Source organism: Zootoca vivipara, chromosome 11 (assembly GCF_965207765.1).
Source record: "Zootoca vivipara chromosome 11, rZooViv2.hap1.1, whole genome shotgun sequence".
Taxonomy (NCBI): domain Eukaryota; kingdom Metazoa; phylum Chordata; class Lepidosauria; order Squamata; family Lacertidae; genus Zootoca; species Zootoca vivipara.
In genome coordinates, this window is record NC_142594.1 from 55,650,118 (window position 1) to 55,673,826 (window position 23,709).

General features: G+C 46.2%; 1 protein-coding gene across 25 annotated transcripts in view; it reads right to left on the reverse strand.

The window, feature by feature from the left end:
• The window catches only part of LOC118091751 (uncharacterized), a 191,559-nt gene that overhangs the window by 121,679 nt on the left and 46,171 nt on the right, over nt 1-23,709 (reverse strand). For all 25 annotated transcript variants that reach the window (XM_088653723.1, XM_060281015.2, XM_060281019.2 and 22 more), the window contains exons 3-4: nt 14,726-14,989; nt 3,773-3,841 (exon numbers count right to left, since the gene is read on the reverse strand). In XM_088653723.1, coding sequence (XP_088509849.1) covers nt 3,773-3,841; nt 14,726-14,963 — 307 coding nt within the window. In that variant the 5' untranslated portion in view covers nt 14,964-14,989. The remainder of the gene's footprint in view (nt 1-3,772; nt 3,842-14,725; nt 14,990-23,709) is intronic.

Below are 23,709 nucleotides of genomic sequence, written 5' to 3' on the forward strand. Positions count from 1 at the left end.
GGGCAACTGCAAACATCTGTCTCCCTCCCCTTATTTCTGCTGTAGACTAACACAGACAGCAAATACGACTGCAGAAAGGGGAGCCACGCCTATACCATCTTCTGAACGATCTTGGTCCCTTAAGATGCCCCAGGCAGATATTTGCCTCAAGAAAAATATCTCCCTTTTCACTACTCACCTCCAACCTCTGCAGCCATTCCCTCCAATCTGCAGAGAATGATTTATGTAGCGCATGCCAAGCCATTGTAAGGCTGCAAAAGCAACCCAGCAGGCTGCCAGGATTTTAAAAATATTTACTCAAAGCCAAAGAAAAGCTGTATTTTCCTTATTTTTACTCTTAAGCGCCTGTGCATCTTTCCCTGCGCATGCAACCTTGAAAGCTCTGCAATCACCTTTCCTAAAATTAGGATGGCGCCAACAATCTGTTATTTTAGGCACCTCCTTAAGATGTTTTCTTTTCATTCAAGGCAAGCTTTTCCAAGGTAGCCTTGTTAGATACTGCTACCTTGCTAGCTCTGCAGATAGATTTAATGTGTTTTAATTTTTGTTTCTTTTTGTGTGTTTTCAAACGGTGGGTATTGTGCAAACCGTTAAAATAAACAAACTGTAAATTAATATCTCTCCTTGCCTGAACTTCTCAATGCTTGGGTCTCTGCCCTGCTGTGCAAGGCGGGAAAAGAATCCAGAGCTTGCAAGGGGGGCCTTCCATCAGCACCACACACAATACATCCAGGAGCTCTCACTGTGCTTGGAATAATGCAGCTTTGCAGGACTGAGATGCTACCACCCACCATCAGCAGGTACACGGGACACCATAAGCAGCCCTCCCTCAACACACACAGAGACATACAAAATGTGAGGCCCATGATTTATAGCCACACCTCAACACCCCTATGAAGCAAGGAAGCACAAATCAGGGATTGGAAACCTGTGGTCCTCCAGATGTTTCTAGACTACAACTTCCATCATCCTTAATCACTGGCTGGGGATGATGGGAACTAGAGTCCAACAGCATCTCTGGAAGGCCACAGGTTGCCCATCAACTGCTGGAGATGGGCAGGGGGCACACGGGACGCTCTGTAGACTGGGGTGGGTTGGAGAGAAGACTTTTAGGCAGCTGTGTGCATGAATTATATGAGCAGAACAAGGGCAGCAGCTGGTAAACAGGGGATGGACAGTTTGCACCAGCCGGACCTTCATCCTTGCATTTATCGCCAGTTCAGCTTTACCCTTCTTGTTCCTGCCTGAAGAGTTCAATGTGATCGGAAGTGGGTCGCTCACCCAACCCCTCAAGGTACTCCTCGGTCCAGTCACACACTATGGGCTCCTACTTGGCTTTGAGACCAGCTCAGGCGCTGTTCATATAAGCGAGTGCAAAAGGCTTCCATGAAAAAGTTGACGGTGTGAAAAATTGGGGAAACAGAGGAAAGCCACAGAGACTACAAGGATTTCATCACAATGTATAATTACAAGTCTGTGAAGTCAAGAGATATGAATGCATTGCAGAGGGAAGTTGCTATTCTGGGTAGCCAATAGTGGAAGGTTCATAGGCAACAATGATCCTCAGGGTCCAATGTTTCTGCATGTAATGTATCAGGTGGGCATGAAGTAGATGGTTTTCCCCTAGTAGGCCACTAGCCAATTTTCCAATGGGCAATCTAGCGCAGCCTTCCCCAGCCCGATGGCCTCCTGATATTGCTAGTCTATAACTTCCATCGGTGCTGGCTGGAGTTGATGCGAGTGGTTAAAAACATATGGAGGGCACCAGGCTGGGAAAGCCCAATAGGAATGTGAGAGGCGCCCTGCAGCCGGAACAAGCCAACAGCCCACCTAGTCCAGAATCCTGTTCTCACAGTGACCGGCCAGATGCCTACAGGAAGCCCTCAAGGAGGAATCAGGCTCTCCTCACTTGCAAATCCCAGCTACAGATATTCAGAGACATAGTGCCTCTGACACTGGAGGTAGAAACATAAGCCATAGAATCGCAGAATTGTAGAGTTGGAAGGGATCCCAAGGGTCATCTAGTCCAACCACTGTAATGCTAAGTAAGCCATTGTTAGCGTTTTCCTCCATGCCTCTCTCTGCCTTTGAAGTCATCTAGTTGTCATCCACAACTAGTTGGTGGAAGACTAGAGAGGTAGCTGATATGCCCGTGAGATGTTGCTGGGCTACAATTCTTATCAGCTCCAGCCAGCATCACTAGATCTGAACCCGCAAGATACTTGAGTTCTGAAGCAGGAGTGCACACCTGGAATAAACTGGGCCTAATCTTGTCTTTTAAACAGCTGCTTTTTCATTTTTAGAACTGGATTGCACTACATATATTTAAAGAATGGTGCTCTGTTTTAACTGTCTTGTGTGACCCACATTGGCAGGGCTTTGCGCTGTGAGGCAGCATAAATATGTTGGAATAAATCAATCCTTAAAATAAATAATGGAAAAAAGAACCACTAGACAAGCCAAAATGTTAAAGAGGGCATGGATGTGCACGTTGCCTGAATACCCATCTTCCAGATCACAAACATATTTAAGAGGCCATAATCACACCCAGGTGAACAGCATCTGCTGTTTCTAAGGGAGGCCCTTCCTTGCACACTGAAGAGGCACTCTCCCAATTTGCAGCGGAGTGGGGGCAGAGATGGAAGTGACCCAACAGCACAGAAGCAACCCTGAGTTCAGCCTGAGTTACATTTTAAAAGCATCCTTCTTAATGGGGCACTAGAAGCCAGTTTGAACCCAACACCTCTCAGCGATCGGAGGCAGTGAGGCCCACAAGATGCCTCCTGGAAACATCTTCATGCTCAATGGCATTTTCTAAAATGATTTACAAAAGTTGTTCTGAAGCAGAACAGCAGTTTGGTGGGAGGGGAAGAGGAAGAACTTAATGGATGGTGGGGCTCCTATTAGGGTCAGAAATGTCTTTCACAAAATGCTAGCAACAGGACAAGACAAACACAACATTTTGCAGCAAAAGGAAAAGGTTACATCAAGTAATGAGCTCCTGGAAAGATATAATCCTGTGCTTAAAAAACACAAAAAAGCCCTAATCTTAGGTCCCTGGGCAATGACTAGGAGGGAAGACCTCAAACCAAAAAGAGAGAGACCCTCTTCACTGACTACTAAACAAAAGCACAAGAAGTGAAGCGGCAAGTGAACTTTTTAATATAACTAATGAATAAGGTATATATCTCACTCACTTCCAAAGATAGGAGCTGCAGGTTTCAGGAAAAAATAAGGCTTGAGATTGTATATAATTGGACTCTTTTATGCCGCTACAATCTTGGAGATATGGCTCAACAAACAGATCAATTTAGATTATTGTGTCTGAAAAGGCTACTGCAGCATTAATGCATTAACTGCCACTGCTCTCCGGGACTCATGCAGAAAGCATTGCTTCTTTTGGAAAGAATGCCACTGAAGACTGCTCAAGCCAAAACACATTTGGCACCATCAGGATTCACCTAGATTATATTGATAACAACTTTTGAACTGTGCAGGGGTGTGACATATGGGGGCAACATTAACCTCTATGCAGAATTTGGTTCATGTACCTTACAGTTCCAAATGTTTTAATTCTTGGGATATAATCTAGGTTCCCCTTAGATGTTTGATGGTGCCATACATTTTTGTGAGATACCTGTTCGTATTAAAGGTTGCCTTGTGTACTGTTCAGCAGCTATGGCTAACAGACTGGGGGTTTTTTGATAGGAGGGAAGAAGCCCATGTGGTTCCAATATTTCCCTTACATCATCAAGGGCCATTAAAATCTTACCTTTCCTGGTGCCTTCTATTCCATGGTCGCCATTCTCGACCACAGCAGCTGGGCCGGTCGCTGACGTACCTAAAAAGACAGAGACAGTCTCATCAATTGGGAGGAATCTCGCTGCCTTCATTTTCACTCTTCACGAGGTTTTAACATTCAGGCTGCATAAGCCTCTTCAAGTGCACTTCCCTGTAAAGGGGTGGGGAATTCTCTGCAACTTTTGACTGAGTTTGGTAGCCAACTGTTTTTACCAGTAGCCAGCCATGCCATTCTTGCACCCAGTTCCATAGGGGCAGGCTGTATTCACTGCCCAGCAAAGTAGTTTGCAAGGAAGGAGCAAGGGAGAAAGAGCAGCACGTTCTGTAGCAGCCTGCAGTGTTAGAAACTCAGATATATAATCTTATCACCAAATGGCAGCTTAAACCTGGGTTACTGTTGCCACAATGGAATGCCTAGGCACCTTCTTTGCAGTGGGATTTGTTGTTGTTGTTGTTGTTGTTGTTGTTGTTATTCATTTAGTTTTGTTTTTATAGCGCTATATTTTAAAGGACAAATCTGAAAGTGGCTTACAAGACATTAAAACATCAAATAAAACAAAATCAAGCTTCAAGGAAAGTATTTCAGATCCTTCTCTAAGTGATATTTTGCTTTCCCCAGTCGCCAACCTGGCATCCGGAAGTCTCCATGTGGTCACAATTGGACCTGCGTGAGTAGCAAAATGCACCTGGCTGGTTTATAACACTGGCAGCCTGTGAGCCTAAATATGGGAATTTGTGAAGGTCAATCCCACCTCAGCACCGTGACTGGCTTGCAAATGGCTTGTAATTCATATTTAAAGAGCAAAAATACAATGATTAAAATAAAGCCTGAAAAGAAGTTTAAAATACAAGGAAAAGCAGCATAGTACTTGCTTAAGTACATCTTGCCTTTCTGAGCAAAAGTAATATCAAGGTGGCGTACTGTTTAAAAACAAATGAAAACAATTCAAAATACAGCAAAGCGGTAAACACAGATAATTTAGAATGGGGAGGGGGCTGTGGCCTTCCAAGTGTAGCTGGACTCCTGACTGGTCCAGAGAGCATGGCACAATGGCCAGGGGTGATGGGAGTGGTCGTCCAACAACTACATATAGGGAAACAGGTTCCTGCACTAGAATTCTACAGGATGGGGTATTAGTGTGTGAAAACAGATGATGGCGATGTTAGGCGCCATCCTGGCATTTTCACTTGGGTCGCAAGTGGTCAAAGGCCAGGAGCAAAATGTGCCTGGCTCCTGGCTAATTTCAAACACTGCTTATTGGTGGCAGATCTTCCTGCTGCAAGACCAAAGCAGGAGCTTACGCCACTATGGCACATATGCAACATTAATCTCTCTTGGCCCAGCTTTCCCTATGAAGCTAGGGAACAGATGGCAGTGTGGTACTAGTCAGGTTTACACACCTGACAAAGGAAACTCAAGGGAGACAGATTTGTTAAAACCTTCCTCTGATGTGCACCTTTTGGAAGGTGCCCTTATTTGGCTGCCTCTCGACATGGCCCCCACAAAGGCAGCCAGTGTTCAAAAGGGCTGCGGCTTCCGATAAGAGGCTGTCGCCTCCAGCATTCTCAGGTGGCCCCAACGGCGCATTTTGCAAAGTGGGTTGGTCGCATTCCAGCCGCCTCTTTTCCAGCAGTGTAGCTAGGCAGGAGAGACACTTGGCTTGGGCATGCTGCAGGCCCTGCGGTAAGTGCCACCCCCACAGTGTGCCACCCAGTGCCCCCCGCCCCGCCCCCCCAGCTACACCTCTGCCTCTTTCTCAGGGACATCAAGCAGTTGAATTTACAAGGTGGCAAAGCGAGCTCTCCGCTGGTGCCACACGGCACTGCCATTTCAAGGGCTTTAAAGAGCTGGATTCGCATAAATTAGACGCTTTTACACACACTGAAAACAGGCTTTGCGGAGATCTAATCCAGCTATTCCAATGGGAAAGAAGACTCCATTCTGAATGACAGCATCTGGGAACAGGGATGCTTGCATAAATCAAAACAGCTTATCTGCAGAACAGGGCTGAGGAAACCCCATCAAAGGACCCAACTGTCTTCAAAAAGCAGCCCCAGCTGCACAGACAAGAGCTAAATAAAAAACAGGCCCCAAGAAAGGCAGCTTGCTCCATCCCATCTCCCAGAGGGGTGTGGGGCTTCCCTTCGCTCTTCTCGCTTACAATTCCCCCTCAAGCTAACGGAGAGGAGTGAGGCTCCCTGCACAAAAGGATTCAGCTCATGGATAAATGGAAATCAACCGGGCCATTACCAATGTCCACGAGGCCAGATGTGGCTCAGCACAGCTGCCCACAGCTCTCCCCGCCCGCAACTTTGCAGCACTTGAGCCAGAGGTGGTGGTGATTGCCTTTGTGTCTCTGCAATTTGGAGTACTGGCTCCCTGCACATTGCGCAGCAGTTAAACATTTTAGCTTTCCTTCCCCTCCCCTCCCCTCCCAACACCCACACCCCTTCCAACTATTTAAAAACTCCTTTTATTTTAAGAACCTGGTTTTTAAGAGCCCCAAAACAAACCAAGATGTCCAAAGTCCGTAATCCTGGCCCAAATGATTAGATGGTACTTACATCTGGCTAAAGGATCAAAGGATTGGGTTTTGTTTTTATATAAACAACCCTTGGAGCCGCAGCATGCCCTAAAACAGATAATCTCGAGCAAGGAAGATGGGGCCAATATATTAAGCCTAATCACTTTCCCCCCCAAAGGCATGCCTCAGAAACGTGCAGTCGCATGATTTCACGCGTAAGGGCACACCGATAAAGGCCGCCAGAGGAGGGTTGGACAGATGGTTCGGCCTGCTCAGCGCCCCATCTCTTGCTGCTGCAAAAGAAAATGCCTCAAGGAGGCAGCAGAACCAAGGCAGTGCAGCGTACAGATCTGTCTTGCTGCAGCCAGACCTCTAAAGAAAGGCTGGTTACTTGAGGATGAGGCTGTGTCCTTCAATACTCTGATCCAATAGCCACTGATTAGGATTTTTAAAATTATTTTTTAAAAGTCATGCCTCAGTCCCAGGACCCACATCCCAACACCAGGGACAAGCTGCAGAATATGTTACTCTGGGAATGGGCTGAGCGAAAGAGGAATAAAATGGAAAACCCAGCAGGCACAGGAGATGGGTGTATTAATTCAAATCATAACGTTCCAATTCCAACAGGTTTCAAAGCACAGGGCTGTTCATCAGGAGATGAGGGAAACCAAACATCTATGATCGTTCCCAACAGGTTTGAAGCAGCCTGGGAGCTGGGTCAGGCCAATGGACCACCTAGTCCAGCATCCTGTTCACACAGGGCCCACCTAGATGTCCATGGGAAGACTTGGTCCAAGGCAGCTTCTATGTAACCAATGGACCCCTTACATTCTTACTGGTAGGATTTAAAAGGGGGATTATATAAATTCAGAGATAATAAAGCTATCAATGGCTGCTAGATGGGATGACTATATGCTACCTTCAGGATCTGAGCAGCATGTGCCTTTGAATGATGGCGATTTTACCAATTTCAGTCTCAAGCACTAGAGTAACCTATGTGCCAGTTCTTTGAGAGTGCCATGAAAATTTCATTTCATTTTCAATTTGTGTACCGCCTTTCTCTATTACTATACACAAGGCAGCTTACAAGATGAAGAGACAGCAAAATAAGACAGCAAAGATCAGACACGTAATAACAATCTGATCCAATACAAAAAAGTGACAATAACTTTAAAATAAACAACTTATATCAAATAAAGCAACATTCAATTATCCATTAGAATGTAATAGTAAACATTGTGTGTATCTGAAGAAGTGTGCATGCACACGAAAGCTTATACCCAGAACAAACTTAGTTGGTCTCTAAGGTGCTACTGGACAATTTTTTTATTTATTTCAACTGCATCAGACCAACACGGCTACCTACCTGAAGGTAAAATAATACCAGCAAATAATAAACAGTTTGCACTTATCAATTACAATAAAGAATTGCTAAACTATAATCAATAAAAATAATGGCAAGCTACAATGCATAAAATACCACAAAACCTAGAAGACCATGTAAAAGGATCAGATGGAGAAACAAAGACACACAACTTATAAAACTGTTCTTTAAAAATATCCCTGAACTCCCCTTCTCCCTTGCTTCTGCTATTCTCAAAGTCATGGTCTGGGAAAGACTCCCAGGGATTTGGGGGGGGGAGGGCGGGGGTGCCAAGGCAGGTGGAAAAGCCATGGCCTGGTGGGCAGCAGAAAGTCTCTCTCCCATCCTGAGGTTAGAGTGCACTTTGTTAGACACCCACCATCTTTCATCTCAAGCATGCAAATGCTTCTCTCTATCAAACTTCCAGCCCCAAAATCTGCGAGGAAAAATAAATGTTGGCTGCATGAGATTCATATTACTGCACGGAGACGGGGGAAAGGAGATGCAAGGAGACATTTCAGGCACTTCTGCTCAGTTCTTCCAATCTCTTGTGAAGCTGTTGTCCTCATTCTGCTATGGGGATTTGGATACATTCACCAAGAGAATATAACCAGCACCCTCTGCTGGGCACTGGAGAAATTTAAATGTTCAAGCCGAGTTAGATCAGAAATTTGGAATAAGGAAATTTATACAAATGAGACCCTAACAAAAGGGTCTGTGTTGGAAGAAAAGGATAATATTCCTGCTTAAGAGTAAGGAATGTTTGGCTTCTGAAGCTGCAACTCCAGTTGCTTCTCGTTGGGTCGCGGGGTGAAGAAATATTACGGCTTGCAATTTCTTCTCTTCAATTCCTTCTCCCGTCATGCACAGCCTTATCATTTTATGCAATAAATTGGATATCCCTCCACGACAACTGCCTTACTTTATCTGGTCAGTGCAGAGTTCAAACGCCATCTTTATTGGGACGGACTGTTAATCTCTTGTTGCCCCGTCAAAAGTTAGGGGCAGCACATATCAAGAACCAACCCAAGGCCAAACTTTCTGAGGTTAAAGCAAGCACAGCTTCCAGGAAGGGGGGGGGGAGATATAAGGCTTCGCCTGCTCCCCAAGCAATCCCCTGGCATTACATAAAGGATGGAGTAAGAGGATTAGCCGGCACATGTCAAATTATGACGTTCAGCCACTTGGAAAGACCAACTTGCTGGCTATTATCCCCGTGGGAGGGGAAAAAATAATGTCGTCCCAATGATGTGTTAATGGGGAAGGGAAGAGATGCACAGCGGCCCCCAAACGCTTTTGTGCAAGATGAAATCCTGGCTGGTTTCTGTTTGGTTTGGCAGCCCCTCCTCTCCAAGCCCAAGCCCTGCGGGTCCAGGTGGGACTCCATCTGACCGCTCCGTAAGCCTTGTCTAATCTGGCTGAAGGATTTCAGTTAGACACAACCCCCTTCTGAGTGGAGATTGAAGGGTTGTTTACAGCCCCGCCAGGATTGCGTGCAGGAAAATGGAAGGGGGCGCCTGCACAAGTTCTTTTCCCACAGGTCATGGTCCAACAGCAGAAAGTCTATATTCAAATGCCCCAGAGTCCTGCTTTGCTAAGGATCGAGACAGCGGGACAACACAATCGTCCCACTGCAGGCTGCACAAATGGTTAGGGAAGTGTCTTTGCAGTGGATTATTCCGGCATTGAGGCTAGATGGCCCTTGTGGACCCTTGCAACTCTACAATTCTATGATTCTACATGTAGCTGCCTCATAGGAGTTAGGCCACCAGCCCATCTGGTTAGAAGAATCAACTCTAACTGGAAGTGGTTCTCCAAGGTCTCAGATCAGAAGCGTCCCCTCACTTGTTATCAAAGATGCTTCAAGATGAGATGTCACACATGGAACCTGGGTTGCTTCTGCATGCAAAAGAAGTACTCTTCCTGCCCGGGGGGGGGGGGTTCTGCTTGGTTCCTGCTTTGCCCAGATGCAGCTCCAAGTTTTAAAGGATCCTGACAATACATCTTGGAATGGAGCTGGAAATAGAGTGCTGGGCTCTTGCGATGGCCGGCTGAGTTCAAGTGCTGCCTCTTCCAAGATCATTGGGCAGTCTTAGGCAATGTCGCGGAATGAGCTACTTAGCCCAACATCAGTAAAAAATACTAAGCTTGCAAGATCTCCACAAAGGCACAAGAAGATTGCAGACTTAAAATGGGCTCCAGAAGCCAACACTGCTTCACTCTTATGCAAAAGCGAATATGGGGCACTGGTCCACAGCTGGTGCCAGCATTGCTTCTGAATGCTAACTGTTGGAAGCCACAGGAGGAGAGAGGAGAGGGCTCCTGTGCTCAGATCCTGCTTGCTGGTTTCCCACAGACATCTGGTTGGCTACTCTGAGAACTGGATGGTGGGCTAGATGGGGCCATTGGCCTGATCCAGCAGGGCCTCCTTATGTTCAGGTAAGGCACCTTTTGAGAGTCGTGGACCAAATTCCTTCAGGGGTAACCAGCCTACAGGATCAGAGCCAGCAGTGTAGAGAACCATTCCACAGACACACACACTCTCACTCTCTCTCTCTCTTTCTTTCCCACACACCTCTTATTTCTAGAGAACTGATCCCTTCCAGCCCCCAAACACAGGAAAACAGATGCCTGCTAGCCTCCATTAGAGTAAGCCCCTGCAAGGACCAGCCCTCCTACTTCCCAGGTTCACACTGCACTTCCTTCTTGACTTCTGGGCTCCAACAACTCATGGCTCCCTGCAAGATAATTGGGTTCTTTTTACCTCTCCCCTACCCCTTTTTTCACCTTGCTAATCCCTCCCAAAAAATTTCAGCTTTCCCCTGCATTTCTCTCTTTATTGTCATCTCTCTCACTTCCTTCTCTGATCCTTCTCATCCAAGCCAGCAGCAGACCTGATAACTAAGAGAAGGCATGTGGCATTTGGAGAGTTGGACGGTGCTGGGGGCCGCATTAAATCAGCTTGAGGGCCACACATGCAGGCTATGAGTTCTCCACCCCAGACCATCTGATTCACAATGAAGAATATTCTAACACAAGTTTACGTTCCCAGACAAGGCAGCCAGGTACCTGGAAGAATGCAGGCCCCAAGCAATGTGTCTGTGGCAACCCCTTCTCCCCTGAAAAGTAACATCTCAACATCTATTAGGTCCATACACCAGGTATTTCCGCAAAGATCCACCCAGCAGTAAGTCTGATGAAACAGAGGTGTCTCATTAAGATCCAGAGGCAAAAGTACCTAGCTAAATAGCTACACCCACGGATGTAATATTTTCCTCTCCTCCAGGACTGATCTCATTTTGCCTCAAGAAAGGAGGAAATTAGTAAGAAGGAAGAGAGCGGACCGCAAGAGGTATTCCCAAAATTCTAGAACCAGCAGGCCGAGAAAGAATGAGATCACCCCAGTCCAACCCTTGACCCACCCAGGATCCTTCACACCAGATCCCTCAGATGAACACACTTCCTCCTCTTTTCTCTGACAGCATTAATCTACTAAAGGGTTCAGTAAAGGTAAAGGGTAAAGGGACCCCTGACCGTTAGGTCCAGTCGCGGACGATTCTGGGGTTGCGGCGCTCATCTTGCTTTACTGGCCGAGGGAGCTAGCATACAGCTTCCGGGTCATGTGGCCAGCATGACTAAGCCTCTTCTGGCGAACCAGAGCAGCACCTGGAAACACTGTTTACCTTCCCGCTGGAACGGTACCTATTTATCTACTTGTACTTTGATGTGCTTTCAAACTGCTAGGTTGGCAGGAGCAGGGACAGAGCAATGGGAGCTCACCCCGTCGCGGGGATTCGAACCGCCGACCTTCTGATCGGCAAACCCTAGGCTCTGTGGTTTAACCCACAGCGCCACCCGCGTCCCTTAAAGGGTTCAGTATCAAGTAGTAAAATAATCCAGAGTGAAGCAAGCAAGGGACCAGATAAACCTTATTTTGGTCTGTCCAAGTCTCAAAATGGGGTATCTTATCAACCAAAAGCTATCCCCTTAGCCTTTCAAAGGTAACATTTTCTCCTATTGCTTTATACCTGCTGATACTACTCTGGTGGCTGAGAGAGAGAAAAGAAGAAGAAAATGTCAGGAAGCCACCAGTTTAAAGATCATGAAAGACTGTACCTTTCAAAATACTTTTTTCCAATTGTCATAGGCACAAAGACTGCAACTTAAGCATTAGAGAAACCCCAAGCATGTCCGTAGATAATAAGTAGGTGCATATCAGCCCATCTGCCCATTACTAGGACAGACACGCAATACATTTGGAATGCATTGACTGGGTTCAGCTACTCCGTAAAATATACTATATACTCTACTAACTCATTTCATTCGGTTCACATTTATTTTCTCTCTGCAGCCCATTCCACTATCCCATGTTGGGGACACAGGCAAATCATGTAGCCTAAGAACTAACAAGAACTGGCCTCTCCTGGTTAGTGTCCCACAACAACTGCAGAGACCAGGAAACTGTGAACCAGGAAACCCCCAGCTCAGACCTCCCCTCTGCCATGATCATACAGCTTGGCCTTAGGCATGCCGCCGCCATCATCACCACCAGTCTGTTTAACAAGGGGATCATACCACTGGCCTACCTTGTAGGGTTGTTGTAAGAACTGCAGGGTACATACCTGAAGATGTCTCAAGTGCTACATAAAAAGCTGGCATTGTAAGCAGCCACATCTGCCTTGTTGCGCCTCCCACAGCAGCCCAAAATGGGCATGCAGAAATGCAGTCCAGCTTTCGCACCCTGAATATGCGTTTCAGCTGACGACAGTTCCTAGCAGCTTGCAAAATCTTTAGACGCAATTGTGAGCCTCTCTCACCTGAGGCCCTCCACCTTGTACCACTTACTCTGCGCAATGGCAAACCTTTCGGTTTGGGCCCAGTAAGCTGGTTAGATTCTCACCTGTCAGACACAAGCAGGGAGACAGTGCAAACAAAATCTACACTGCAAACACCGGAGTTCCCTTCAGAAAGAGATCAAGGCAAGAGCTTTGCTATGGAGCCTGCAATATTTCACTTCCCTTGAAGTTCCCCACTGCCCTCTCCCCACTCCGAGCCCCCCTCCCCCGGCCGCCTTCCCCAAGGGCTCACCAACCTGTTTTGGTTTTGGAAGCTAATATTAGGTATTTTCCCTCACGGGCAACACAATTCAGGCGCTCTCGGGCGAGACATGGCTAGGCTCACCAGAAGAGACAAGTTATACATCCTGACACAAGATGTATGTTTACTTTTAAAGAAAGGTTATATAAATAAGGGTTCTCTAAAGACAGGGCCTTGAGCATTATTGCGTAAGCCGAAAAAGAGGGAAGAAACAGGAGACGGGGAAGTTAGGAATTATTATTTACTGTACTCAACTTAGGAAAGAGGGGAAAGGGTGGGCAAAGGATTTATGAGCTTAAGTTTATAAACTTGCATGGAATGGAGCAAAGCATCATGGGGCTGGGCTAGCTGACCCTTGTGGTCCCTTTCAATGCTACAACTCTATGATTCTAGCCTTCTTCAACCTGGCGCCCCCCAGATATTTTGGACTATAACTCCTGCCAACCACCCCATGCTGGCTGGAGCCGGTGGGAGTTGTAGTCCAGAACACCTGGAGGGCACCAGGGGTGGGAGGGCTGGTGTAAAGCATGCTGTGGTCTCAGTTTAAGGACATAAAAGGCATGGTAAGCACAGGGCGCACACATGCGGAGCCACGGAAAGAAAAGAGTTCAGCAAAAGCATCCTCAATTGACTGGAGAGCGGAAGCCAGACAGGAAACAGTGACAGTCCAGACAACAGGCAATGACAGGAGGGTGCCCAAAGAATTTCATGCAACGAGCGGAGAGAGGAAACAGACCTTGGATGGCACCAGCTGGGGTACTGGGAGGAAGGAGAAAGGGGAGGGGACAGCGAGGCAAGGCCTGAGAAGGGAGATGATGCAATGGAAGAAAATGCTACTGCTTCCTTTCAAAGAATGTGTTGTGATGCATAATAAGGGTGTGTGAAGGTAATATTATGAAGGGAGCAACCACTTCATCCATCATTTTGTAATTTTATGTTGTGAACCGCACTGAGATCTACAGATGAAGAGTGGTATACAAATTTAATTAATAAATAATAATAATAAGTAGAAGACAACAGATGTGGAAGACAGGAGTGGAAGGCAGTGGAAGACAGGAGTGCCTGGCGTGCTCTGGTCCATGGGGTCACGAAGAGTCGGACACGACTAAACGACTAAACAACAACAACAACAACAGATGTGTTGATGGACGAGGACCTCTCAGCCATGAAGCTCAATGGGTGGCCTCAATGGGTGTCACTGCCCCTCAGCCGCACCTACCTCACAGGGCTGTTGTGGGGATTAAATGAGGAGTGGGGAGAAGCATGTATGCCCCTTTGAGCTCCTTGGAGAAAAAGCTGGGATATAAATGCAGTAAAGGATGACTCCAAAGCAACCTCGACCCCAGAATCCCCCAAACTTTCCAGGAAACTGGGTTCTGCCCAGTAACTCACCATTCCCACTGGATAAACAAAAAATCCACACGTTTTTTGCCGACATCATACTCATGGCCAGGCATAGGCAAACTTGACCCTCCGGGTGTTTTGAGACTATAGTTCCCATCATTCCTGACCACTGGTCCTGTTAGCTAGGGATCATGGGAGTTGTAGTCCCAAAACAACTGGAGGGCCAAGTTTACCCTCACCTGAACAGGATATAGTGACAGTTGCAGGGGTTCTGGGCTTGAGGGCATTAACCTTTGTCTTGACAAATCCCATCTCTCCTCTACTCTCCTCGTCCTGCCTTGCAGCATTTAGCAATACGCGGCACACACACAGAAGGTACCACAGTCAGACCAAGCAAAGACATTGCCAACAACACACCTGCCCACTCATCGCCTCACCCTTGCTTTCCTGAGCAGCGGAAGAAAGGGCAAGAAAAGCACCCCCACCCACCCTCAGAGGATGCTACAGCAAAAGTGCTGTGCCCTTCCCAGGGGGTGTGGCAGTGTTGGAAGACATTGCACCGTTGACAAAGCATTCACAGTCAAACTTCACTTACACTCCGCAGGGACATTGTCAGTATGGGGTTTGGTTTTCACTTCCTGGTTCCCAGGCTTCGGGTCGTCGTCGTCGAGAAGAGGGACATAGTTTGTTTTGCCAACTGTTTCCCCAACCTTGTCGTCAAATTTCTCCGCCTCCAGGGTGGCAATGAAATCCCGCTTCACTTCCTCCTCGATCTGCGGCTGCGGCTCCGTCAGGGCGTCCGCCAGACTCAGGTTGTGGTCAAAGTCAGCCATGGTTCACACTTTGCGGACTAAAAAAACTGGAAAAGAAAAGGAGAGGAGCTGTTAGAAATTTTTGTCTGTCACAGTGAAGTTGATTGGGAGGTTTCGGACAAGCCACTCTCTCTACCAACGTAATCAGTCTGAAAAGTACAGTGGAAAAGACTCAACAGACTAAGTCATTTGCCAAACTGGTGCGCTCCAGCTGTTTTGGACTACAACTACCATCTGGCTAAGGTTTATGGGAGTTGTAGTCCAAAACAGCTGGAGGGCGTGATGTTGGCAATGGTTGTTCTGACACAACGTGGCTGATGATCAAATCATGCCTTTGTCCTACTTACATGAGTTAACCATTTTCTGCAGCAATTTGGCTTTTCTGCCACATTCTGTCCACTTATACACAAGAAGGGAGAAAGGCTGACAAGCACTGGTTTCTGTTCCTTTCGCTCGGAACATGTGCAAGGACACTAAGCAAGACCATTTAACTGCAAAATGAAAACCTGGTGCAGGCAAAATGCTGCCTGATTACACCACTCTGATCAAGAAATATATATATGCATGCATTGGACTAAAGTGCCAGAAATTTCCAAAAGCACAAAATAAAAGAGGCAGGCGTTTGTCTGTGGGGTAGAAAACCCATGGTGCTTGCCTATCTGGGCAGCCATGTGGGAGTGTGCAACCACGTGAATGTGTTTACTAGATTATTCTGGTGAGAGACAGGAGTGCAATGTCTAGAGCCAGAGTAGATCCCCCAACCTCTGTGCTGGCTTGACAACCCTTGGCTCCCAATATCAGGCCCCAAAGCTCCACTGTGCCATCTTCATAACATCCAGCTATTTAAGGACCATTCGCTGCTGCCGCCACTGCATGGCTCTTCCATTATATATGAAAGTGGCTTTCAACTGCATGTCTTTGAGAGAGCGCTGCAAATTTAGCTGAGAGATGAAACAGGCGTATTGAGTTCAGATTTTGCTTTAAACCAGTCTTTTTTATATGTATAAAAGCATCATAATTGAAAATAGAATTTTAAATATTGATTTAAATTCGTTGCTGTTGTCTGAAAGGGCCAAGACACCAAAATGAAATTTGCTCAACACAAAAAAATACAAGCTCTGCATCACCTGGCAAAAAAAGTCTCTATTCAGAATTTTACACACTGATCAAGCTGCCAGAACTGCCATCTATGAGGGCTCAAGTAAGACTATCTGAATAAGGAATTAGGTTCTCAGGAATTATGCGGGAAAGGCAGAGGAGATGGCGGCACAGAAAGCCATCACCTATCATTGCAGAGAACACACTTCAGGCTTCTCTGCAAACATATGGAGGCTGCCGGATACTAATAATTCTATCTTCATTCTGACTGGTTGGGGTCTCTTCGAGAGCTGCTGCTCTAATTTTTTAATTGGAAATGATGGGGTATGTGATCTGCAGTCCCACACCAATAAATATAGCCACGAACTCCCTACTCTTGCTCCTATCCCATGAAAGCAAATATTCCAGAGAAGCAACAGTTCGTTTTATTTATTACAATAATTTATGCTTTACTTTACAATCAAGTTACTTCCAAGCAGGGTTAGAAATTCTGATATGTAAGCTAGGCGCCAAATGGCTCCTAGAACCAGAGTTACAGTTGCCAAAACAGCATGCCTAGTTGCCATTTTGGGGCCGGGTGGATACGTTTTGGTTCTTGAAATTTGTTCTGATTGCGCAGATAAAATATCATGGATAGAATTCTACAGGATGTGTTGCTAGTGTGTGAAAACAGCCCAGATCCAAGGATCCCCAGGCACACATCTCCAGATGGTAGAGCTCTCAGGCGCCATCTTGCTGCCCAGGCATCTTCACTTGTTTGCAAGTGGCCGATAGTGCAGCTGGTGAATTTTGAAAGCTGCCACCAAGGTAGCTTACAACAGCGGGCATTGCAGTCAACAGCTCACAGAGAAGTCAGGCCAGGACTAACTTCCATGTGAACCCAGTACAGAGATTCAAATGGCTCTCTAATAAAAGGATGAGCATCTTTTTTCCCCCATTTGGAAGAAGTGGAAAAACCTTCTGCGACAGTATTTTGAGACTAGATCATGGAGTTGGTTGGTGCGTTAAAAGTGAAAAAGGTGCTTTTGAGATGCGGTGGCATTTTTATTTGGGGGGGGAAGGCCACCTGAAAACACTGTGGACGAGGTGGGGAATTTCATTATTTTAATAAAATAATCCCTCTCCCCAACCTAAAAAAAGAAAAAACCCAGGTCATTAAAGTTCAGTCTATTTCAAGAGCAAAGGGCAAGCGGGGGGGGGGGAGCTCCAGCATCTTGTCCGCCTACTGAATTCCAACCTCCCGTATGGAGATTACTCTTTACATAATGAGTGAGGTATATCCTTCAAAATCGCAGCAAGGCCCATTTATCCCTTCCATAGAGGAGAGCCTGCAGCAGGTTTCTGTCCTCAGATGACTCAGCTCATGTCAATAACCTCTTTTTTTTTAAGCCACTGTTACTTACATTGGAAGGAAAGCTTCCCCCAGTCCTCGCCCTCCATTACCTCCTCACCAGCAGCCCAAGAGTTAACTAAGCCACTCCATTCAGCGCAACAGGACCAAAGCCATTTTTCGAACTAGGAGATTCATTTATAGCCAGAACTCCACCCATCATTTCTATACCTCCTCGGGTGAAACTGATGTGATAAACCCATTTGCCCAGCTGATCGGTTATTTCCTAAGTTCTGCCTTTAGACACTACATGTGCCACAGAGATTAGCGCACTTTCAAGATGTGGTACTAGCATGGACAGGAGACGGCTAGATTTCAGAAGCTGCCTCCATCCAGCTCAGGGTTGTCAGGGTTGGAGACCAGGATCTCCCCTGGCCATATCTGGAGATGCCACCAGGGACGGAAACTTCTGCATGCAAAGGACCCTTCGACAATTGTTTGGGTGCCTCTACATTTAAAGGCTATGCAGACGAGAGGATTTAAGTGCCTCCGAGCCAAGGCAGTGCAAATATGAGAAAACCTGCCAAAATATTCTCATCTCTGAAGCTATTAAAGCAGGCTGGGGTAGGGAGGAAGCTCTAATGGAGAAGAGCTGGTAAGGCTCTGTAACCAAGACCATTTAGCTCCTCTTGATGGTTCTTGTGCATCTTTGTAGGAGAGGATGCTGAAGAATGCAATAAATATGATAAAGGATGGAGTGGCAGCATGTACCCAAAGGGAAGAAACTGGGCCAGTTTCCATTAAGCTTACAGAAAAGAATTGCAGATGAGGGAAACTAACTCCCCAATCTCCAAAACCCTCTCACACAGAGGCAAGTCCAGAAAAAGACTAATGTCCATGCGCTTCAACTGCAGCAGATTCAGGCTGGGTCCCTGGAAAGGCTTTGGTAATGCAGCGAGTCCCCCCAGAGGTACTGCAGAAGCTCCCTCCATGGCTTCTTGTTTCTTCAATGAACATACCAGGTGGGTGTTCAAAAAATGGTTTAAAGGTCAGGCTATGCCCAAGATTCAACACATAGTTCTGCGTTGCAAACTCAACAGCCACAGGCTCAGGGCATGAAACACAGGTGCTGTGGTCGCCATGAAAATCCACACACAGAGAAACTTTCTGTTTCGTATATGTAGATCCTAGTCAACAGCAACACTTGGGGAAGGGCTTGTTATGGTTACCATGGGGTGAGAGCAAATGGTCAAATCCACTGATCTCCTCCCCACAAGCGGTGCCATTTGTGTTTAGTCTTAACAAGGCGCTAAAGTTTGCAGAATCCCACCACCATGAAGTTTCTGAAGGGGAGACGTTTAATAACCAACTCCAAAGATATGGACTGTTTACACCACACAGCCAGGAACAACAGCAAACATCTCCGGGAGCAGCCTTGACTCAACAGGAGGAAATCCAGATGCACAAACTGCACAACCCACACACGATCAGTTAGGCAGGGCAGGGGGCCCATGGGGTCTATAGGCCATGCATTTCCTGTGAGCCCATTCCAGTGCTTAAAACAGGCACCCTCAACCTCGGCCCTCCAGATGTTTTGAGACTACAATTCCCATCATCCCTGACCCAGTGGGTCATGCTAGCTAGGGATCATGGGAGTTGTAGTCCCAAAACTTCTGGAGGGCTAAGGTTGAGGAAGCCTGGCTTAAAACCACACAGGAGAAAGCACACAATGTCTTGACTTCACCTGACAAAATCGATTTCTGCTGGGGAGTGGGTGAAGCAATGTTCTCCCTCCACCATTGGAGGCAGTACAGCTGGGAATCACAACGGGGGAGAGTGCAGATCCACTCAGGTCCTGCTCGCAGGATTTCCATGGGCATCTGGTTGGCCACTATGAGAAAACAATGCTATAAGATATATGGCATTGGCCAGATCAAGCTGCTGGGCTTTGAACTGTTGCAACTTGAGCACTTATTCCAGCAAAGGGATATGGGGATCCATTCACCAAGTGGGTGGGTATCTTTTGGAAAGTGTCCTGGACACCCAACACTAAGGGAAAGTTGCAAGAATATTTCAGCGCTACCAGAAAACGCGGAGCACTATTCTGTAATGGCATATTAACTGCTGTGCTACGTCAGCATCGCTAACTGAAAGGATTCACAAGATGTGTTCATTAATGTTGTATTATGCTGCATCTTTTAAGCGGACGTCTCTGATGGTGTACCAAACTGGCAGGCAGGGCAAGTGTGCGTGGCATAAACGGTAACCTGGGAAAGGGAAATCCTGAAACGATTTAGGAAAGACTATCTTGGGTACTTCTTGGGAGTTTATGTCATTGTGCTGGAAGTAAAGATGCTGTCTTGGCTTCCTTTCTTTGCAGAGCAACAAGGGTAAGGACCCCACGCAGTCCAAAACCAAGACATCCAACCAAGCTTAAAAGGGTGATGCTCAGCAGCAGCTATCTGTTTCAACTCAAATGAGGCATAATCATCCTAAAGCCCCCCCCCCCTATTTATTTTTGCATCTGTGAAGGCAAAAGCCCATAAGTGTTTGCAGGGTAGTCAGGCAACTGCCCAGGACCTCAAGACCGACCAGAGACTCCATAGGCTTCCCCTATCCTAAACCAGATTCCTATTACACTTATACCTCAGAAGTTCATGCATTGCTATAAGGACAGTGCTGTGTCCACTTCTGGGCACCACAATTTAAGAAGGATGTTGACAAGCTGGAACGTGTGCAGAGGAGGGTAACCATGATGATCAAGGGTCTGGAAACCAAGCCTTATGAGGAACAGTTGAGAGAGCTGGGTATGCTTAACCTGGATAAGTAGAGACTGAGAGGACATATGACAGCCATCTTCAAGTACCTGAAGGGCTGCCACGTGAAAGATGGAGCAAGCTTGCTTTCTCCTGCTCTGGAGGCTAGCACCCAAATCAATGGATTCAAATTACAAGAAAGGCGATTCCGACAGTATGAGCTTCTCGACAGTGGGATGGACTCTTTCCTTGAAGCACTTTAAGCAGAGGTTGGTTGGCCAATTGTAATGGATGCCTTAGTTGAGATTCCTGTATTGCTGGGGGTTGGACTAGATGACCCTTGGGGTTCCTTCCAACTCTACAATTCTATAAACTCAGGAAAGCAATGGATAATGCCTGGCACCATCTACTCGTTTAATTTCACTTTAACTTAACTTTAAATAAACAAACCGAATACAACCTTTCAGTTTGTCCCCTTTTTCCAGGTCTGTGCAGTGCCATCTTTTTTTGTCTTCCTTTCCCATATTCCAAACCCACCACTTATCGTGCCCACTGTTTCTCTTCCCACATTCTTGCCCTCTCCAGGGTGAACTGCCACCCTCTTCCCCCTTTGCATCAAGCCACTTCTCTCCTCAAAACAAAACACTTGATTCCTCTTGCAAAACAGTTCATGTCTCCATTGCTTCGCTTACCCTGCACCGCCTGTACTCATCAAATCTCCCTCATTCCCTTGGCTTCTCCACAAAGATCAGGGGCAGCGATGCTCCACTGCGATGCTAAGCAACTGTGAAGCTATTAGCATCACCTCATGCAAGCTACTGGGAATAGAAAGCTTAGCTATGATGAGATGCAAAGAGGTCCACGGAAAACCAAAGCCATCACTCGGAGGCATGATGAGAGGGGAGCTTCCTAAAGAGCTGCCCTCTGCTCCATGCAGTCTGGGTTATGGACTTTAATGCCTGCAAACATCAGGCACTTCTGGGAAGGCCGCATCCCTGAGCCAAGGCTGGCCAGGGAGTCCCCAAACCAGGCTAGCCGCCAGGAGGATGGGAAGGTCTAAACAGTATGCCTCCACACTGGAATTTCTCCACTTTGCCTCAAAATATGTTAGGCTATTGTTCAGCTGCCTGGAGGCAGCAAGGCAGGCTGAAATGTCCCAAGTTAGAACTATGGGGGATCTCTTGCCTTAAAGAACTCTGTGTGTTTGATAGAGTATAGTGTATAGATATTATATACTCAATTCAGTATATAATAGACCCTAAAAGATTCTCAAGTATATTTTTCACTTTAAATGAGGTTAGTGCTTACAGAAGAGTGTTTATTATAACCAAGATATAAAAATGCCTCTTCCCCCCCCAAAAAATACCGTATATTCTGTTTCCCTCTGGAGGCAATCAGCAGTTCAGGTGAAAATTTCCATGGCATCTTGTAACCTTGGGCAGCCGAAAATGGCATGCACTGAGAAAAAAAATTGTCTATTGGAAACTCCTTAGACTTTTTGCTTGAAAAAGTAAATGAACTTATGGTATCTGGATTTGAAGATTAAAGAATTGGTTTCTAGAAAGTGGAATTTTGGGGTGTTAATCTTGGCGTGTGGATGCTTTGAACAATTTTCTATGTACAGCTGACAGAAGAAGAAATTCTCTTATTTTCCTTTCCTCTTTCTTTCTTTCTTTCTTTCCCTCTCTTTCATTCCTTTCGGTTTGTGTTTTTATTTAGATTAGTGTTTTTATCTTTGATAGAAAGATATTGGATACTAACATGTGTATTTTAAAAAACGTTAATAAAATCCATTCAAAACAAAAAACAAAAATGCCATGTAACTTAATACAACTAGTGCACACCAATTCCATCTTCAAAACAGTATTTCTAGTATCATAGTATAGAAGACTTAAAATGTGCTGAACTGTGGAAACGTGGGCTCCATTCTTCTTTAGTATAGAGCATGAAACCCTAAATTAATGCCAACAAAAAAGAATGTTTGCTGATCAATGCTAAAACCTACACACACATCAAGAGGGAGTTAAGTGCCATGTCAGCTTGAGTGTGGCTTTTAAGGAACCCAATTAATTATCCACCTATTTCCCAGAATATTGGTACCGATCTACACAGCTAGCCCCACAAAGGACTAAGGGGGAGTTGCCAGAGATTCTAGTCTGTCAAAATGAAACAGAACATTTCGCCCAAGGAGACAGAGGTGAGAAGTTTACTGCTGATTAAAAAAAATGCTTCAGACTCTTGGAAAAAGTGATGGTTCTTCCCACTCTATCTGTCTGCTCACTAATGCATTGGGAGATAAAATGGTTTAATGAAGTCTGTCTGAATGCTGAGACTTCTTCTTGTTAATCAAGAGACGGAAAGGCATTCAAGGCCAAGCGTTTTGTTTTGTTTCAACTCATTTCTAGAGCTGAAGATTCCCAGACGCCCAATTAATGATTCTTTATATATAAACTCCCAATTTCCTCTGTTTGACAAAAAGACAGGGAGGGAAGGATATTCCATTAGCATTTTTTAAACTCTGTTTGCCAAAGCGAATATCAGCTTAAGAGAATGTCTCCTTTGTTATTTTGGAAAGCATAAAGACTCTTACCTTTTTATACGACTAAACTATTAAGATCTTATAAAAAGGCAGGAAGCAGTTAAGATGGTAACATGCCAAGCTCATTATACTAGAAGCAGGACTTGCAATTTCCAAGCAGTAATAATCAGTTATCATTCATGGCACTTGCGGGGAAAATGGAAAACTATCAAGTTATACTAAGTTAACCACCCGGCTGGGTCTTGAGCTGCTTTTGTTGCTGCCGATACACCCTCAAATATCACATTATTTTAGAACTTAAATGCCCTTGCTGAAAGGCATTTCATGGACGAGACCACAAGGATCATCTAGATTCTAGTCCAACCCCCTGCAATGCAGGAATATGCAGCTGTCCCATACGGGGACTGAACCTGCAACCTTGGTGCTATCAGCACCACATTCTAGAGATAACAGCAGAGAATGAAACTCTTTCATAAGAACATAGGACCAGTCCTGCTGGAGCGGATCAATGGTTTACCCAGGCCACCATCCAATTCCTCACAACAGTCAGCAAGCTGAAGAAGAGCAGTAGCATCTCCTGGTACGGCTGGCAGAGTTCCTTGTCTGAAACCCTGCAGAGCTGATGCATGCAGTGTAGACAGTACAGAATTAGATGGACCAACAGTCTGACTCGGTATGGAGGCAGCTTCCTATATCCACATTGTGGTGGTGGGACACTAGGGGGAGCCAGAGAGGCGCTCAGCAATGCTCCCGCCGCCTCCTCTCCTTGACTGTGTTCCGCTGCTCTCTCACAGGTCTGGTACCCGTAAGCTCAGCGGCAGAGCATGTGTCTTGCATGCAGAAGGTCCCAGGTTCAATCCCCGACATCTCCAGGAAGAACTGAGAGAAGCCCCCACCTTGCAGAGCCGCTGCCCATCAGAGTGCAGATGATGCCAACCTAGATGGACTACTCGCCTGCCTCAGGATATGGCGGCACAGTACGTTCCTAAATTGCTCCCAGAAAGCCCACAAACTGTCCAGAGGCAGAGTAAGGTGTACACCATC